This window comes from Oncorhynchus masou, chromosome 4, assembly GCF_036934945.1.
Source record: "Oncorhynchus masou masou isolate Uvic2021 chromosome 4, UVic_Omas_1.1, whole genome shotgun sequence".
NCBI classification, from domain to species: domain Eukaryota; kingdom Metazoa; phylum Chordata; class Actinopteri; order Salmoniformes; family Salmonidae; genus Oncorhynchus; species Oncorhynchus masou.
The window spans coordinates 16,495,747-16,515,876 of record NC_088215.1 but is presented as its reverse complement, the minus strand read 5'-3'; the positions used below and the strand labels follow the sequence as shown (position 1 = coordinate 16,515,876).

Below are 20,130 nucleotides of genomic sequence, written 5' to 3'. Positions count from 1 at the left end.
CGTTCTAAAAATGCAGGATCAATCAGGAAAAAGGACGCATGTTAGAACCAGGTATAAACAGGGCTAGAGAGAAACAACGGAGGATGACAAGCAGAGATGGGAAAGTAGAGGCAGGTTGGAAAGAGGGAATGAGAAAGACGGAACATTTTATACTGCGGCTCTGTGGATGACAAGCAAGAGTCGGGGAAGAGGAGAGGAGAGAAGGAACGGTTGCTGTAGAAACGCTTGGCAAAGTTTTAATGAGGGCACAAAGTTCGATCCTTATGCCCACAACACATCCACACACACACAGTATATATACCAGCTGGCTTTAGTATTACCCTTTGTGACTACAGTTAACGGGAAAAAAAGATCTACAAACCTTCACAGATCCCTCTAACAACAAAGTCCCAAACGAATAACAGGATAGAGAGTCACCCTTTAAAGTCAGATATCAAAACATAACAATGTGGCATACCACATCCTCTCCAATAGTAGCATTTTGTTCTATTGTGGATTGTTAATGTGGTACTCTAAAATCAATTGTGTGGCGATTGGTTTTGAATCTAATGATGATCACGCTTCCATGCAAATGACTGAATTATTTTCATGGCCATGCAGCCACTGTTGGCTAGTTCTGAATGAGATGATCAGACTTGATGAGTTTGTTTAATGAATATATCATTGCTCTCTCATGGGTTGATACACATAACAACTACAGATGCACATCTTTGTTAATAATGAAGCAGAGATAGAGAATACATATATTTTACATCAACTTTCTACAATATATATCAGATTTTGATGCATTATAATTATTTGCAGACTCTATTTTGTTAATTTCTCACTCTTTCACCTTTGACCTCTCACCTCACACTGAACTTAGAACCCTAACGTTCCTACTATCACACTCCTCCGTAGTCCACAATCCCTCCCGCTATCTCTCACTCGCACTCTCCAGCATCCTAACTTGTCCGTTGTTGTATACTCTCACCCTCCTCCTCCTCACCACCCTAGTCCCCCTCACAGGGACCGCCTTCTTCAAGGTGTACCCCGTCAGTCTCGCTGCGCCACCTCTCATGCTCCGAGGTGCCAGAGCCCTGCTACCGCCACCCCCTCCCTCCTCCCCCTCGTCCCGGTAGCCGTGGCGACGGAGGAATGGTTCCAAGGTTGCTAGGCGATGGGTGAGTTCTGTGATACGCCTGTGCAGCAGAGTGACTTCCCTGAAGAGATCGTTGAGTGACTCGGACAGAGGGCGCACCCTGCAGGACACAAAGAGTAACTTATCAACGGGCACATCAAACTGGCAATCAATCAATCACTTTAAGAACCTGGACAGTAACTTCAAATTATTCATCTGCACTGGTCAATATTTTGTAGAGTCAAAACAGGAACTTAGCAACATCAATCTGCAATGTCATTCACACATTGTTGGACAGATGAAATAACTTCATAGGCCTACATCTTCATTATAGAGACATACAGGGCCTTCAGAAAGTATTCACCCCTCTTCACCTTTTCCACATTTTGTTGTGTTACAGCCTGAATTTAAAATGGAAATAAATTAAAATGGGGGGGGGGGGGGTCACAAGCCTACACATACCACATAATGTCAAAGTAAAATTATGTTTTTAGACATTTTTACAAATGATTTACAAATGAGAAGCTGAAATGTCTTGAGTCAATAAGTATTCAACCCCTTTGTTGTGGTAAGCCGAAATAAGTAAGGAGTAAACATTTTCTTAACAAGTCAAATAATAAGTTGCATGGATCACTCTGTGAGTAATAATCATGTTAGCATGATTTTTTAAATGACTACCTCCTCTCTGTACCCCAGTGAATTTCAAACACAGATTCAACCACAAAGACCAGGGAGGTTTTCCAATGCCTAGCAAAGAAGGGCACCTATTGGTAGATTGGTAAAATAAAAAACAGACATTGAATATCTTTGAGCATGGTGAACTTATTAATTACACTTTGGATGGTGTATCAATACACCCAGTCACAACAAAGATAATACTGCAAAAATGTGGCAAAGCAATTCACCTTTTGTCCTGAATACAAAGTGTTGTGTTTGGGGCAAATCCAATACAACATATTACTGAGTATCACTCTCCATATTTTGAAGCATTGTGGTGGCTGTACCATGTTATGGGTATGCTTGTAATCGTTAAGGAGTTTTTCAGGATAAAAAAATAAACGGAATGGAGCACAGGAAAAAACCTAGAGGAAAACTTGGTTCAGTCTGCTTTTCAACAGACACTGGGAGACAGTCACCTTTCAGCAGGACAATAACGGAAAACAAGGTCAAATATACACTGGAGTTGCTTACCAGGAAGACAGTGAATGTTCCTGAGCGGCTTAGTTACAGTTTTGTTTTAAATTGGCTTGAAAATCTATGGCAGGACTTGAAAATGGTTGTCTAGCAATGATCAACAACTGATTTGACAGCTTGAAGAATTTTAAATGGGCAAATATTGTACAATCCAGGTGTGGAAAGCTCTTAGAGACTTACCCAGAAAGACAGCTGTAATGGCTGCTAAATTGGTTTCTAACATGTATTGGGGGTGTGAATAATGATGCAAATGGGGTATTTCTGTATTTAACTTTCAGTGCATTTACAAAAATGTCTAAAAACATGTTTTACTTTGTCATTATGGAGTAATGTCTATAGATGGGTAAGAAAAAAATATATACTTAATCTGTTTTGAATTCAGGCTGTAACACAACACCATTTGGAATAAGTCAAGGGGTATGAATACTTTCTGAAAGTACTGTAAAAATTGATTTGTACACTCTCTGTTGACCCATACCACAGTAACCATGTCCCTCTGGTACTCTTACCTGGAGTAGTCAGGGAGCAGGGTGCTGGGCTGCGAGTGGAGTAGGGTCTTGATCTCGTTGAAGATGCGTTTTCCCCAGAGGTCCAGGACTCTGGTCACACTGCGGACAGTGGTCACGTTCACACTCTCAGCTGCAACCACAACCCCAGAGGAAAGGAAGAAGAGACGTTGTGATGAAAGACTTGTCTTTTTCACTTCTGCTTTTGCTGTCCTTGACGTCAACTGAGTAGGCTGGATGGATGTTCTTATTTATTAGCTTACCTCCCTCCCGGTAATTCCAGTACCCATAATCCAGTTCGTTCTCCTTGCCAACAGACTGGGCCATGGTCGCCGTGGCAGCCAGAAGCAGCAGCATCACAGTTTGAGGGGCCATGATGAGAAGACACAGCCCTTTATGAAGAAGAAAAGGAAAACACAACAAGAATGATTGAAAGAAATCTGCCAATTAGCCAAAATCAGTTCACTGTGACATTACAACAATTTGATAGAATTGAGAAGAAATAGGGAAAGTCAGAGACAGAGAGAAGGATCAGAAAGAGGGAGAGAGAGTGAAGAAAAAGTTGTTTTTTCCACACAAGGCTGCCAACAGTCTCTCCGTGGCCCAGTTAAGAGTTGAAAACAGATCCACGTGCATGTTCACATGTTGGTTTGGTATAGGTTATCTTAGAAACCCTCTATATTACCTATCGCTCTTTGAAAGTCTCTCAAAGTATGTACAAGTGTGTTTTCAATACTGTGACTGAAAACAGGGAACATAGCCGTTCATTTGTGGTCAGGACAGGAGTCGGACAGTCTTATGACCTGTTGGACGGAGCAAACTCAATTAGTTCATGTCAAAGCCTGAAGAAAATCTATTTTGTGTGAGGGACAGTGGGGCCTGTGTCTTCAGGACAGTGGCTTGATAGAAGGAGAATGACCATGTGTCCAACCAACCAGCAAGCAGTTTGAAGACCTTGATTGTATTGTATCGGTTCCAGAAACAAGGCTATGTAAAGAGCAGGAAGGGGATTATAGCCAGAACGGAGACCTTGAGAAGGATTGGTAATCACTTGGAATGTTCTGGATATCTTAGATGATGACTCATGAAAGACGTCTCGTAAATGCTTTCATAAGAGGGTCTCGTGTCGCAGTTGGAACCTGACCAGAGGGAGAGTGGAATATACAAATTAACACCTATCCTCACAAGAAACAAGCTTTAAAAGCCATATCAGGCACGACAAATTGCCAAAGACTCCGGTCACCCGAGACATTGACTGTTCTCCAGGCTCCCGTTCTGGTACCAGTCACTTTTCAGCCTTGTTTACATGAATATCGTACTACCAGTCCCATTTTATGTATGAACCCACCTCACCCACTCCAGTATCCCTGCATTGAATAAGGTACTGGCAGTGACCTGTATTTTCAACCACTCCAGTATCCCTGCATTGAATAAGGTACTGGCAGTGACCTGTATATACTACCACTCCAGTATCCCTGCATTGAATAAGGTACTGGTACTGACCTGTATATACAACCACTCCAGTATCCCTGCACATTGAATAAGGTTCTGGTACTGACCTGTATATACTACCACTCCAGTATCCCTGCACATTGAATAAGGTTCTGGTACTGACCTGTATATACTACCACTCCAGTATCCTTGCACATTGAATAACGTTCTGGTACTGACCTGTATATACTACCACTCCAGTATCCCTGCATTGAATAAGGTACTGGCAGTGACCTGTATTTTCAACCACTCCAGTATCCCTGCATTGAATAAGGTACTGGCAGTGACCTGTATTTTCAACCACTCCAGTATCCCTGCATTGAATAAGATACTGGCAGTGACCTGTATAAACTACCACTCTAATATCCCTGCACATTGAATATGGTACTGGTACTGACCTGTATATACAACCACTCCAGTACCTCTGCACATTGAATAAGGTTCTGGTACTGACCTGTATATACAACCACTCCAGTATCCCTGCACATTGAATAAGGTACTGACCTGTATATACTACCACTCCAGTACCTCTGCACATTGAATAAGGTACTGGCACTGACCTGTATATACTACCCCTCCAGTACCTCTGCACATTGAATAAGGTTCTGGTACTGACCTGTATATACTACCACTCCAGTACCTCTGCACATTGAATAAGGTTATGGTACTGACCTGTATATACTACCACTCCAGTATCCCTGCATTGAATAAGGTTCTGGTACTGTCCTGTATATACTACCACTCCAGTACCTCTGCACATTGAATAAGGTTCTGGTACTGACCTGTATATACTACCACTCCAGTATCCCTACACATTGAATAAGGTTCTGGTACTGACCTGTATATACTACCCCTCCAGTACCTCTGCACATTGAATAAGGTACTGGTACTGACCTGTATATACAACCACTCCAGTACCCCTGCACATTGAATAAGGTTCTGGTACTGACCTGTATATACTACCCCTCCAGTACCTCTGCACATTGAATAAGGTACTGGTACTGACCTGTATATACAACCACTCCAGTACCCCTGCACATTGAATAAGGTTCTGGTACTGACCTGTATATACAACCACTCCAGTACCTCTGCACATTGAATAAGGTTCTGGTACTGACCTGTATATACAACCACTCCAGTACCCCTGCACATTGAATAAGGTTCTGGTACTGACCTGTATATACTACCCCTCCAGTACCTCTGCACATTGAATAAGGTACTGGTACTGACCTGTATATACAACCACTCCAGTACCCCTGCACATTGAATAAGGTTCTGGTACTGACCTGTATATACTACCCCTCCAGTACCTCTGCACATTGAATAAGGTACTGGTACTGACCTGTATATACAACCACTCCAGTACCCCTGCACATTGAATAAGGTTCTGGTACTGACCTGTATATACAACCACTCCAGTACCTCTGCACATTGAATAAGGTACTGGTACTGACCTGTATATACAACCACTCCAGTACCCCTGCACATTGAATAAGGTTCTGGTACTGACCTGTATATACAACCACTCCAGTACCTCTGCACATTGAATAAGGTTCTGGTACTGACCTGTATATACAACCACTCCAGTACCCCTGCACATTGAATAAGGTTCTGGTACTGACCTGTATATACTACCCCTCCAGTACCTCTGCACATTGAATAAGGTACTGGTACTGACCTGTATATACAACCACTCCAGTACCCCTGCACATTGAATAAGGTTCTGGTACTGACCTGTATATACAACCACTCCAGTACCTCTGCACATTGAATAAGGTTCTGGTACTGACCTGTATATACAACCACTCCAGTACCCCTGCACATTGAATAAGGTTCTGGTACTGACCTGTATATACAACCACTCCAGTACCCCTGCACATTGAATAAGGTTCTGGTACTGACCTGTATATACAACCACTCCAGTACCCCTGCATATTGAATAAGGTACTGACCTGTGTGTACTTGAATTCTCGTTTCTTTAAAAGTCATCATAGTTCTTGTGTGATTTTTATTCTTAATTTTATTTTTTATTATATTTTCTATTATTATCTACAGTATATTATTATCACTGCAATATTGGGAAAGGGCTCTCAGGGTAAGAATTTCACCGTACTGTTTTACACCTGTGGTGACCTGTGCAGGTGGTGAGTAAACATTGAAACATGAAACTTGAATATGGTGGAGCTGTTTCAATAAACATATCAAGAACCAAACAGACAAATTAGACACATGCAGGAAGATAAGGTTCTGTGTGTATCCCAGTTAAATTGTCAACGGTAAAACAACAGTGCCACAAACAACTAAAACAAGGCCAACAAACCAATGCATTTGCTGGATGAGAAGTACATTGCGGGTTTTAAATGAGTGAATGAAACAATACTTACACCTTCAGGGAATTAGGTTTAATTTAGCAGGTCCAAGTTGTCACTCAATAAAACTTGGTGCCTTCACTTTATTTGAAGTATTATCTCCCCCTTTTCTCCACTCTTCCAATGCCCTGGTCTCCTCTTCCTCTTCCCTCTTCTCCTCTCTGTCCCTGCAGTAGTAATGTGATTAGCAGGAGAATGTGGCTGGGCAGTGCGGACCCACTTAAGGAGTCTTTATTTGTGAACTGTGAGAGGACTGAGGAGCGTACACATCTCACTCTCTCTTCTCTCTCTCTCCCTCTTTCTCTCTCTCCCCCTCTCTTTCTGGGTTCCAGCTGTTTCCAGGCGCACATGTTCTCTTCATATTCACTTTTCTTTTGAGTCCTCCTGTCATTCCCCCTTCCCCGCCCCTCTGTTTCCCCTTCTCTTTGATGCAGATGGAGGTAAAGAATGATCGTTATCCTATATGAGCTATAACATTATTTTCAAGAACTCAAAAGTAAGACAGCAAATTCTCCACATTTCTCAAATGATGACGGTATTTCATCCAGCTCTGGTTATCGTCCAAGTTCAGTCCAACACATCAACTGACCAATTCCACGTGAATACCTTCCATACTGTTGACAGTGGTTAACCCTGCCAGGTAAAATAATGCAAGAAAGTGATTTAGAGTCAAAGGGTTTAGAGCTAGATAAGGAGAGGGGGAATGGTATGAAATAGAGTGAACATAATTTTTATTCACTGGTATCCAGATGTTATTTCTGTTCTCTCTCTCTCTCCAAGTCTGTTTTTGTGCAGTGGCTGCTGTGAGGACAGAGTTGGCTTCCAGCTATGCCAATGAAAGGGGGATAGCAGGGGAAAGAGTTTGTAAAAGAAGGGAATAGAGTGAGAGGGAAGAAGGGAAGAGGGGAAGAGGCATAGGCATGTGCAGAGGTGTTGCAATGCTGTGCAGTTCTTCCTTCCACACTGACCGAGAGCATTAGTTGAGGAGAAGTCAAACGGATGTACATTCACCTGGTTTTCATTAACATAGACAATTTGTCACCTCCCCCGGATTCCTTTCTCTCTTTCTCAGATGTTTTCCTCTCTCTCTCTCTCTCTCTCTCTCTCTTTCATCTGAAGGGCCACTCTCATTTAGTGCTCACGTGTGGTTTGAACTTTAACTCTGGGTCTCTCCAACACTGTCTCACAGTGGAGGAAACTCAACACTGCATCTGGGATGGATCTGGTGAGTGACGTAACAAACACAATAATAACATAGTAGCTGCCTGTGGTATCACAACAAAACATACACAAGAGTACATACTGTAATAACTTTACTTTTTGGACATTCCCTGTCTGCTGTAAATGCTTCATGCTTTCATTCATAATCTGTTGATAAAAAAATAAAAATGTATCCATTATTTTATAGCCTATGCCTCCTAGAGCAGTACAGTATCTTGGTTATTCTATCTCTGACGGTTGGGGATTTTACAAGGCTCACATGAATTAATACTTTGAGGAACTGGCCAGAGCAAAACAGGAACCCCAGTATTGCGACCTCTCTGAGGCCAAGACTAACAGATATAGACATACACATTCTGGGCAATCTGAACAGGGGAAAGGCTAGGAGCGACACTCATACACTGTTTGGGAATTCGACGAAATCCTTCCAATACTGATACAGGTATTCCTATCTCAAGTGACCACAAACAAATAGAAACAGAGGGGAAAAACTAAACCTTTGGTGTCTCTTCAAAATGTGCATCTGGATGGTTGGAGTTCTTTGTGTCCTGATGTGTTTGGGAAATCATCAGGCTCAAGGTAAGGGTATTTAATTAACAAAACATTTAAATACCAATACCATGATACTGTTGAAGGTCATTTCTTTATGTTAGAAGTTAGAAATGTCATGATAGAAATTCCTGTTGTCATTTACAGAATTGTCTTTTCTCATCAACATTGTATATCAATGTGTTTTCAGCAGGCTATATCAAAGTATTGCAAATCAATACATAAGTAAGTTGCCTATTTGGTTCTTCAATGTCAGATTGAGCCTTACTCTACATCCCCCTGTGTAATTTAGAAGCCAACCCAGCCATCTCCATGCCGGACAGAATCAGGGTGGCTCTGGCAGGAGAAACGGTCCATTACAAACTCAAAGTGACCATCCCAATGAATCAGAGCTCCAGCAACTTAGTCTGCTCTGGGCCTCCAGAACAAAAGAAGATAAAAGAATGGACTATTCTCTTTTCTACTTATTCAAATACAAGAACATTTCATTTGGAAATATCAGCATATAACAGTTCATACTCAGGAGAGTATAACTGCAAGTATAAAAATGTGGAGATCTTCTGGACCCTTCTGGTGAAAGGTGAGTGTGTGGTAGAAGAAGAAGAAAATGAAGGGACGATAGAAAGATAAGTTAGTCAGTTAGTGAAACTTCTGTTGTCCACATGTTGAGTAACAGGAATTGTTGACATGAGAGTGAAAACACAATCGCTTTTTAAAAGGGACCTTTTTTTTGGTACAAACACTGTAGATGTCAGCTGAATGTCAGACGTACGCCACCATCAACAACACGCATGATTGTCGTCATGAAAATAAAAAGCCCTCTAACTCTTTTTTTTCACTTGACATTAATCTACTTCCAACCAAAGTGTTCAGACATTGACTGACACTGGACAAACTCTTAATGGTACTATGTTAATTGTCTCTGTATCTCTGTGTCTCTGTATCTCTGTGTCTCTGTGTCTCTGTGTTTGTCTCTGTCTCTCTTTCAGACGAGGGGTACCGGCAGTCTTACTCTGGTTTCAGCCTTTTCATCGTGTTGGGGGCTCTTACCACAGCCCTGCTCATCTTCAGTGTGATCGGCTCCATATACGTGTTCAAAAGCCAATGGGTAAGAGATTTGAGAAAGGTTTGGTGGAGGTTCTGAAACACTGTATATTTTTGTACCCTTCTGTTGTGGTTGGTATGTTGTCATTGTATCAGTCCGTGTGTGTGTTAACTTGTGATTTCCGGGGTCAATTTATATTGAAGAAGGGAAGTACCGGTAGTGGAGTAAGCGGAAGGAATAGAGGGGAGAATGAAGAGGAGGAGGAGAATGGTAACACATCAGTGAATGCAGCTGCCTCTGCTCCAGTTTACGCTGTAAGCATGTCTATCTCCATTGACTTGCTGTAACTATATCACATTGATTTTATGAGTTGAACCACAACATAAAATGACCTTGACACATGTCAAAGCTGTGTGTGGGTCATCAAAAGAATATCATCAACAAAGATCCACTGTTTTGATTAACTTCCACATCCACTGTAGGCCCTATGTGATCTACAAGAATGAATGTGTCTCACCTGGAACTCCCTCCTCTCTCAGAGTCTAGAGTCTCGGCCAGCATCTGTCTATGAGGTCTTGACCCCAGGAGCACCAGCAGCAGCAGTAAATCGTGAATCTGTCCAGAGGAAAGGAAAAGTAAAGAGAAAGTCAAAGGAATCGGTCAGTGTGAACATACACAAACCAAAAAATATAAATGACCAAAGCCTTGGTTTAGTCATTCCAGATATATTATATTTAATTGTATTCTATTTTTCTACTATATTCTATTCCCCAAAATAGATATGAGTAGACCTATAGCTACCAATAATGTTGATAAAGAGCTGTTTGAGTTAATGAGGAGGCTACTGTCCTGACCTCTCTCCCACTCTCCTCCTACAGGTGGAGAATGCAACGCCGCAAGAGGAAGGAATATTTGAATGCGTCTATGAGAATTTCTGACCTACTGGCATCTGCACTGTGTTTGGGAATCTATATGCTTCGATTTTCCTGCATTTGCAATCTCTCTTGTTCTTTTACACAGACCTAAAATCACGTATGTATTTTACCCTGCAGCTTCGTGACTTCTGTTGAAAATAAACTGCTGTGTCTCTGGTTGTTATCATCACGGAATATCTCTGGTTGATATTTTGTCTAATTAACAGATATCTGCAATATGTCAGATTAATTTTAACGAGAGATTTTGCAAATTGAACCCTTGTACTCCAAAGTCCCACCATAATAAGATTGTATCCAATGAGACTATTAGGCTATTTTGAGTAAGAACCAATCGAAACGCGTCTCCCATCTCTACTTCCGGGTTTGGTTTATTTACGTTTTTAATCTATTGTTCACCATGGCAGCGGAGGGGGACTTTCTGATGAGATATCGTGCTGTATCAAATAAATTGAAAAAGTACGTTCTTGTCTTTGTATCCATTCGAGTGACGATGTGTAATGCATGATCGTCTAAACTTTTGAGTTGCGAGCCAGGATTTCACAGCTAGCTAGCTAACGGTAGCCGGCTAAACTTGCTGTCAGTTCCATGCGTCCAAATAAAGCATCAAAAGCGTTTTATTTATTTATTTTGCCATTTTTACCATGTTTTGGCTAAACTCATTAACTAGCTGGCACTAGATAGATAATTAGTTAGCTGTTTCAAATGAATCCTCATCCCTGAATGATAATGATTGTTTAGCTAAAGTTAGTTTTCTAGCGTTGTAGCTAATCAGGTACTAGAGCAGTGGTTACTAGGCACCTAGCTAACTAATCATGTCTGACATTCTGTTGTCCCTACTGGCTTAGTTGTAATTTCACTTTGCCCACCTTAGACGTTTTCTTCGGAAACCCAATGTAGCAGAAGCAAGTGAGCAGTTTGGTGAGTTGCTAATGTTTCCTGGAAAAAAAATTGTTGACTAATAACCATGTTTTTAACATATCAACAATTCATTCATATGTTCATGTTTTCAGATGATGACCCCTACTATTAAGTACACCATTTGCACAACTTCTGTTGATTATGTGGCTTGCATCTCACCCAGTATTTCTGATTGGCTGCAGGTCAGTTGGCTAAAGAGCTGAAGCAGCAAGACTGCCTTCAGTATGCAGCCTTCTGTGACCTTGCAATGGCAAGGTAAGTATCCATCTCTAACTATTGTTACCTACTCAGAACATATTGTTTGCCCTTATTAATATCATACAGACATGGGTAGCATAGAATGATGGATCAATATTGCACTTTCTCCTCCATTGTAAGTATCCTACAACCAACATTATTTCCTACTACCTATTACAATGTAAATTAGATATCTCACATTACAATATATAATCTATACCTGTTATATCCTACCTGAACCCACAGGTGTGAGCAGACTCTTTTCAATGCTCCTGGGGAGGCCCTGGCCCTGACCGATGCTGCCCGGCTCTTCCTGCTCTCTGAGAAGGAGAACAGAGCACTACAAGCCCCAGGCTTCGACGAGCACCTGCAGGCCGCACTCAACTGCTACAGCTTCGCCATCAAGGTAAAAAAAAGACTACAAATGTTTGACGTAATAGAATTAGAGATACACAAACAGGTCATAAGTTAAAGGTCACGAACAGTCAAAATCATGTTTTTCATTAAATTTGATGATAAAACCAGATCAAAGTATGAAACATGACTGTTGCTTCTACATTGGTCAAGTTTGATCATAAAGTTACTGGTCTCCTCCCCCATGTCAAACACTTTTATTTCAGGAGGCGGGATTATTAACGGGATAGGGGGACAGCACGTGTGTGACGTCACGTGTTTGCAGAGGGGCATGGTTTATATACAGTAGCTAGATAGCTACTTTACTGATGCATAATTTGACTGTAGGGTGTCAGCAAATATAGTTAAATGTTTACTCTTCATCTATGGCAAAGATACTTCCATCTGTGCCTGGTGTTAGCTAGTTACTGTCTAGCTTGGTCTTCAGCCAGCATGGAACTAAAGGGGTCATTTAAAACTCTGTCATGTCAACACATCCGTCAGTGCTGCTGTGAACTGCACAACAAGAGACATATATGTATAAAATAAAAAAACACATCATTGATGTGATTTCAATGTTGTATTGAGTTGCTTTACGTTTTACCAAATTTGCTTGAGATGATTTAACTGCAACACTGCCTACTGCATCCACGTTTCTTGACGGAGGCGTTTCAAAGAGCTGCCAGTCAAGGCGAGCTCATGAATCTAAGCTTCCCTATTAAACCAGATGGAACTGACGGACATGAAGTAAGTCAAGTGAGCGCAGCATTCAGTCTAGTTTATCTAGGCTTGGTGAACAACAGCTGTGAAAGGGAAAATTATCCATCAGAGTATCTTTATTGGCATTTAAATGATAATCTGATCCTCTTTAGTTTATTGTTGAATCCATCTGAAATAACAGCTACAAAGAGATAGACCAAGCATCTGGAGAATTTCCCATACATACGAACAACCCATTTTCCCTGGCCTTTCCCCTAGATTCCTCTGGAGACCGTAGTATAATGCTGTGTTTTACAAATGTGTTTCAGGTGTACATTGAGATGAACCAGCCTGTCATGGCTGCCAGCCTATCTCTGGAACTTGGCAATGCCCTGAAGGTAATGGACCAAACTGATCACAAAAGATAGATTGGCAACCATTCCTCTTCTATGTCAGTCTGTGTAGTCTCTCTCTCTCTTTGTCTCTCTTTTTTTCTCTGTTTCTCTGTCTGCTGTCCCCCCCCCCCCCCTCTCTCCCTTTCTCTCCCTCCTCCTCTCTCTTCTCATCTTCGTCTAAAGGAGATGAACAGACCAGGTGAGGCCATAGTTCACTACCAGAGAGCAGCAGAACTCCAGACACAGCAGCCCATTGAGTCTCTGCTGTCTATGGGAGAGATGGCCAACTGCAAAATACTCACCCGTGAGTACAGTGGCGGGATCGGTGGGGGTTGATGGGTCTGGACCATAGGTGAAGATTTGTGTTATTCTTTGTTTTCAACTCCGTATTGATCTCCCCATCCAGGAGACTGGGTTATGGTATGGGGATTACCTGCATGTGGTCCAGATGTCAGTTGAAGCGTATACATGTGTTGGGGACTAGAGTACACCAGTGTTGGGTTCAAGACCATGTCAATTTCAATAAATTGCTTTGGACATGGATTTTCTCCTGAGGAGTGCAATTCTATTTCTGAATTTACTGGAATTGATATTGACCTGACCCCAACTCTGGTGTGTGTTTTTGTGTGTTTCTAATCCTAACAACAGCATCATGATCCTGTAATAGACATAGTCTGTTCTCTGTGTGTCAGGTGACTATGACGGTGCGCTGTCCGTGCTGACAGAGATGCAGCTGATGTGTCAGGAGAGGGGACTGCAACTGCCCGGCACCAGCACCCCCGTTGGTGAAGACATAATGGACTGGCCCAACACTTGTGGCTAACTCATCACTTCCTGTGTTAAAGCAGGAAGTTCATGAACTATTCTGAAACTGATAACAGTATGCTTTTCGTCTGCTCATTGTCTTCTTAGGTGCATTTCTGGACATTGTGGCCAAGTGTGAGATTTCTAGAGTACTTTTGCTGATGCTACTTGAGGTAAGCACAGCGTCGCGAAGATTGTTGTGCCTTCTTATACCATTACATTTCACTTCACTTGTATTCAATTCCTTCCTACAAACACTTACAGATGATTTATCACTGCTAAATTGAGTTATCTCTCTGAAAGCTGAGAATGAATGTCAATGCCTTTTGCAGCCTCCTCCCCAGAAGTTGTTGCCAGAGCATGCCCAGACCCTGGAGAGATACGCCTGGGAGTCGTTTGACCCTCATAGTCAGGGTAACTACACTACAGCCATTATTCTAACCCGACTGACCTTAAACACTCATACACACAACACTAGCAAGGTTGAGATGGGAGAACAAAGTTCATAATACTATATTGTTAAACTTGTATTTCCAACCCTCTCGTTGTAGTGACCTTCCTACCTGAGAATGTCTTCCTGCTTCTGCAGTCAGTTGTGGTATGTGGCATATTTCCTTACTAGACTCTTATCACACAAATTAGCGATGTATTGGCCCTTAATGTACTGGTGAGAAGGTCAAGTGTCTCACATGAGGATTATTAATAGTCAATTTTAAAGCAAAAAAACGTCGTTGCTACATCTTATGAATGAATGGTATTCTTAGTTCAACTGTCGTACCCCATCAGAACCCAAAATATAAGCTTGTTTTACACCAATGTTTGTAAACAATGCAAATGTAAACAAAAACTGTACAGCCTAACAACATGATTAAAACTATAATGTTGATATCATGGATGGTCAAGCCCTTGCATCTATAGCTCTGTATATGAATTAGAGTGGTTATGTTTCTCCAGGCCCGTCCCTCAGCATTTTACAAAAACAAAGGCAGGGTGACGTTTTGTTATGGTTTTGATTTCAGGATCCTAGCTTTATGCTGATCTGTATTGGTGGTTATGCTGGGCTTTCAACGTCTAAAGTCTATATCAGTCTATCATTGTGTTGTTGCAGATGGCCTGCCAGGAAAAAGACACAGAGTCCCTCAAGTCTCTTCAACCTGAACTCTGGTAAGCAAAAACAAAATCTCAGTCATGTGGTAGCTATTTAGCTGCAATATACATTTCAATTGAGTTTTTTTCCTTATGATTTTCTCATTGATATCTTGTCTCTAAATTGTTAAGAACATTTCCGTTAGACTGTAAGGAAAATGGACTGTAAATTCTTCTTCTTCAGGCCTCTTCTCTCAGCAGAGCAGAACCACCTCCTTCACCTGGTGGTGCAAGAGCGGATCACCCCCTCTGGACAGGGGATTTAGTACAGTCCAGATCAACTCACTACACCCCTTCGGAATGACACATAATGGAACATTCCTGTCTCTGTCTTGGTCTGTTGTAGGGCCTCTTGAATAATGTGGGGTTGTCTTTTCTAAAAGAACGTGGGAACCGGACCAAGCATGTCGTTGGACATACTGTACATCTTACTGCATCCCCTGTTATGCCTATTAGTGGTCGCAGGATTGCTCTCGTGGTGAAGTCTTGCATCATATAGTTATTTATTGGAAATATGTTGAATAGATGAAATATGAATGAAAAATATGCTTTTTTTCTAGCGTTTTTATTTTGTTAATAAATTGTATAGTCTGAACAAACATGGCTTAAATTCCAATGTAATTACAAAACAGAATCCCTCTACTGCATTATAATAAATGGTGATATTACATACACCGCATTGACCTCTGTTCCTGGTTGGCCTTTTTCACTTGTACAAATTAAAATGTACTTTGATATAGCAGCCAACCAAAACTCAGAATCACACACGTGATTAAAATTTACTTTGATATAGCAGCCAACCAAAACTCAGAATCACACACTATTAAAATGCATTTAGAATACACGTTACGACAATTACACAACAAACGGTTACAATGTATTTAGATCAAAAAACAATTACAATTGGTTATAAAATACTTCAGATATAAAAAATAAAAATTCAAATTCCTTTTAAAACATGTACTGGAAATTAAGCTTGTTTGCTGATTGTTCAAGTACTGCAACAGGTATGTAGCATACCTTGAAATATACAGTACTATATCAATTACACATTACAAATCTCCCATTTGCACAGGCATGCAGTAGTCTGCATAGAAATTGATTGTGCATACAATTCTTTGGGGTCCGCTCTCCCCCCTTCTGTACCACCTTCCTCCTCACAAGAAAAATCAGAATACTGGGACTGTTAATAAACTAATTAAGACCCCTACCCTCCCTCTATTCCTTTCCAACACAATGCAAAAACATAATAAAAACTATCCTTCCTTACAATCCTCCTCTCCTCCCCTTCATCCCTTGTTCCTCTACTCGCTCTTCTTGCGCAGGACCACGTAGATGACGCCCAGTATGAAGGTGAGAACGAAGGAGATCCAGGCCAGGATGAAAGAGTGTCCGAACCAGCCCTGGTCCTGCTTGTGGAAGATGTCCGTGTAGATGGACGCAGCAATCATTACACACAGACCTAGATGGAGACGAGGGGAGATTTAAAAACACCTGTTAGGTTAATAACAGTTATGTGCTGTACTGGAGACATCACCTCAAAGTCACTCACAGGGCTGTAGACACAACTGCTGATGAGACCATTTCAACCTGAACTTAAATAACAGTGATAGTTATAGCAATAAACAATAGTGTTTTTGAATCGTGCTCATAGGGACCCACCCATAGGGTGTGCATTCAAAGACTAGATGATTAGTTATCAGTTTGCATCAGTTATTAGTTTGTTTGCTACTGCTGGATGGACTACAATAGAACATATACACTGTGTTTATATCAATGTGATCATATAGATTATAGGGTATTAAGATGCAGATACAGGGACCCAAGCTACTTACAGGAGATGAGCATCAAGGCTCCAGAGAAGGTGAACCTCTGGCCCTTGGACAAGGTGAAGAGTTGAGCCACGAACACAAACAGGCCCAGGATGGAGAAGATGCAGGCCAGCACTGCTCCGGCCTGCACTACCTGGAGGTATTCTATAGGGTACAGAGAGAACACAGACCTAGATGGAGATGGGAAGATGCACATACTAATCCTGACACACTATACTCTTGTCATACAGAACAATGACAGTCGTTTATTTTAATTCATAATAATTACAAAATATATCTTTTTTTTGTCCATGTCATGTATGCCTACCAGCAGGGGTAGAAATGAAACCATTCTGGGAACTTACCATAGTAAAATGAACACACACTAGTTTCACTTTGGAAGCTTAATTCGACCCCTGCCTACCGAGCGAGTATAAGCATACGCACATGTCCACTCTATCTTGTTTTGGTAGAAGCTAATAGTGTGTAGCCATAATAAGAGGTGAGCACACAGATGCTGTATCTTAATGTGAGCCAGTTTCAACCAGCAGGAAAATAATCCTGCAGCAACAGGAAATTTGAATGACATTTTTGTAAGGGTTGATACATTTTTCGTTGGGAAAATCAAGTCAGACATTTTAAAGTAGAAATTACAAACTTTCAAAGCCTTTTCAAACCTTGAGTACACTACACGTTGGTATGTCCTGCTGTGCAGGAAAATTCCTGCAACAACAGGGTCATCAAATTAAGATACGGCATCTGTACTATACCTTCAGCATAGTCTCCTTTGAGGTTGGTGTAGTGCCAAGCTGAGCCTTCCAGTTCCCACCGGCCCCACACATCTGTGGCCACTGAGTCTGTGAGCCACCAGGCCTGCAGAAAACAACACAGGAGAAGAGTAGAAAAGTCATTGTAACAAAACTTACTAACAGCTATATCATCTCATAACAGTGTTGGAACCGTGTTTTCAGTGTTGGATACTTAGGCCCAACGGTGGACATTTTTGTTCTAGCCCTGTATTTATTATGGTGTCCATAAAGACGTTCTGAAATTCATAAGGAGCAGGAGAACAGATGGAACAGAAGGGGTCACTGAGGTGACATTGGAAGCATGAGAAAGTAAGAAAAAGGAGAGGGGATATGTATTTACTTACGTTATCAATGGTTGCAACCAGAAGCAGGATGATGGCGGTAATGTGAAGAACAACGATTCCAGCCAGGACCAACATTGTGACTAACTGAGAAAAGATAAGTTTGTGGAAAGATAGACAGTGAGTAGGCTATGCTGCTTATTAGAAACTGGGTGGTTCGAACCCTGTATGCTGATTGGCTGAAAGCTGTGTTATATTAGCCCCTATACCACGGGTATGACAAAACATTTATTTTTACTGCTCTAATTATGTTGGTAATGAGTTCATAACAGCAATAAGGCACCTCGGGTGTTTGTGGTATATTGCCAATATACCAAGGCTAAGGGCTGTTCCCAGGCCCTCCGCATTGCATTGTGCTTAAGAATAGCCCTTAGCCGTGGTATATTGGCCATATACCACACCACCTTAATTATCTTACTAAATACGAGGCATAACCAGATCTGGGTCAAATACATGTCAAATATTTTAAAATGCTTGTATTGTGCTTGAATTGATTTGCCTACAATGGGAATAATAAAATAGACCCAAAAGTGCAAACTCCCAGATAAATCAAGCACACGAAGTATTTGACGTCTGTTTTTGATCCAGGTCTGGGATAGAAGAGCGCTCTACCTAAATGGTCAATTGGGCTCGTTTCAAATGCGACTCAAATCATTCAATTCGATTGCTCATTCACGTTTAGCCTATAAAAGGAGCTTATAGATTCGTTTATTTGTTATCAACTACAATTAAACCGCTTAGAGGGTAAAGTAATAATTGTTGTTTCTGTTGGTCTACCATCAAAACAACATTGTTTTAAAAGTTACTCAAGTGTATAAAGTTATTAGGCCTAAAAGTTTAGACTATTCATTTAACTGCAGACTAATCATTATTAACCTGAATATATGCATATATTTTTTTGACTCAATAGCAAGTTTCAGTCGAGGAAAAATAATAGGCTATTCAACGTGGCCATGTATTTTAACTTGGACTACTTGGCTGCACATTACCGTTTGTTATGGATGCTATCCCCGTTAGTTGCAACGGGCCCCATACACAGGCTATGAGAAAAGAGCGCGAGAATACGACGACAGAAGTGAGTCTGAAACATATGTGTTATACATAAATGAATACAAAATCTTTATTAAAATATGATCTATAATACTATGCAAGAGTTAAACCTAGGTTGACGTTTTTTTGCCGCTTGCAAAAGTGAAATCCGTGTAATCCTTCCAAAGCGTCCTTATCAACTGAATGTCGTTCCATTATAAAACGTTTAAATACCTCCCCAAAACTATTGTTTTCGCCCACAGAGCTTTCAAAAAAAATCGCTAAACAGTAGCAACCCTCCACCAATCCCAATGAATAGACATTGTAAACCGCATTAGGCTGATAAACATTACCTGTGAAGGAGCTTTTACGCACGATAGTTATTTGCAATTCTGAAAAGCTGTAACGTTAGACCCACCCAGCATCGAATTCATAGCCTACACATCACTCTTTTTTCTCTTCGGCCCCTTCCCTCTCTTTCCCCTTTCCCAAACCCCACCCATATCCTCAAACGTTTTCATATCTTTAAAAAGTCAGGGACTTTAAAAGTCTATGACAAATAGGCAACGTTTCCCTCTGTCAAAACACTGCGTGAAGCTAAGTGATCTTCAAAGGAGCTCGTTGAATGAATGGGATAACAATTACGGCTGTGTACAGAATGTGTGCATAATAGTCCCAGTTTGTAGTATATTCTTAATTCTAAAAGGACCCAAACAAACATGTTGCGCTCAACTCTAGCCCCCCACCCCTCCCCCGACCTTAAAGCTATATGTAGGCTACCACTCTCCTTTTACAATGAGCTCTCAACACATGAGAAATACAGTATTTTACTTCACATTAATATAAGTAAACAACAACACCAAATTCCCCTCTGTACGCAGTATCGCAGCAGCAACCAAAAATATGAGTAATAGAATAGCAACAGCCATATCTATTCGTGTTTTGGGTAATGACATACTGCACAAGTCATTTCCATAGCAATGTTTTCCCCCCACATAGTTTATGGATGTCATTTTGTACTTTAGCCTATAGGCCTACTTTTTTACCCTCAATATTCCAAGGTATTAACAAATTCTTTCTACTGTATGTCTCTTTTTCTTCCATGATGAAATCCAACC

General features: G+C 41.1%; 3 protein-coding genes across 3 annotated transcripts; 2 read left to right on the top strand and 1 right to left on the bottom strand.

Annotated features, from left to right (window-relative positions):
* Positions 1 to 8,215: 8,215 nt before the first annotated feature.
* On the top strand, positions 8,216 to 10,604 carry si:ch211-243a20.4 (uncharacterized). Its single transcript, XM_064952433.1, has 6 exons — positions 8,216 to 8,480; positions 8,743 to 9,030; positions 9,440 to 9,558; positions 9,699 to 9,809; positions 10,035 to 10,154; positions 10,374 to 10,604. The coding sequence occupies exons 1-6, from the start codon at positions 8,417 to 8,419 to the stop codon at positions 10,431 to 10,433; spliced, it is 762 nt and encodes a 253-aa protein (XP_064808505.1). The 5' UTR covers positions 8,216 to 8,416; the 3' UTR covers positions 10,434 to 10,604.
* Positions 10,605 to 10,801: 197 nt separating this feature from the next.
* On the top strand, positions 10,802 to 15,705 carry LOC135524676 (40-kDa huntingtin-associated protein-like). The gene is made up of 12 exons (XM_064952420.1): positions 10,802 to 10,886; positions 11,302 to 11,348; positions 11,531 to 11,603; positions 11,832 to 11,991; positions 13,007 to 13,075; positions 13,256 to 13,376; positions 13,765 to 13,857; positions 13,985 to 14,049; positions 14,209 to 14,290; positions 14,428 to 14,474; positions 14,985 to 15,040; positions 15,207 to 15,705. The coding sequence occupies exons 1-12, from the start codon at positions 10,828 to 10,830 to the stop codon at positions 15,286 to 15,288; spliced, it is 954 nt and encodes a 317-aa protein (XP_064808492.1). The 5' UTR covers positions 10,802 to 10,827; the 3' UTR covers positions 15,289 to 15,705.
* Positions 15,569 to 19,474, bottom strand: LOC135524703 (epithelial membrane protein 2-like). Its single transcript, XM_064952466.1, has 5 exons — positions 19,366 to 19,474; positions 17,987 to 18,070; positions 17,604 to 17,706; positions 16,858 to 16,998; positions 15,569 to 16,484 (listed from the first exon to the last, which is right to left on the bottom strand). Exons 2-5 carry the CDS (start codon positions 18,059 to 18,061, stop codon positions 16,327 to 16,329), a joined length of 477 nt encoding a protein of 158 aa, XP_064808538.1. The 5' UTR covers positions 18,062 to 18,070; positions 19,366 to 19,474; the 3' UTR covers positions 15,569 to 16,326.
* Between the last annotated feature and the right edge of the window lie 656 nt (positions 19,475 to 20,130).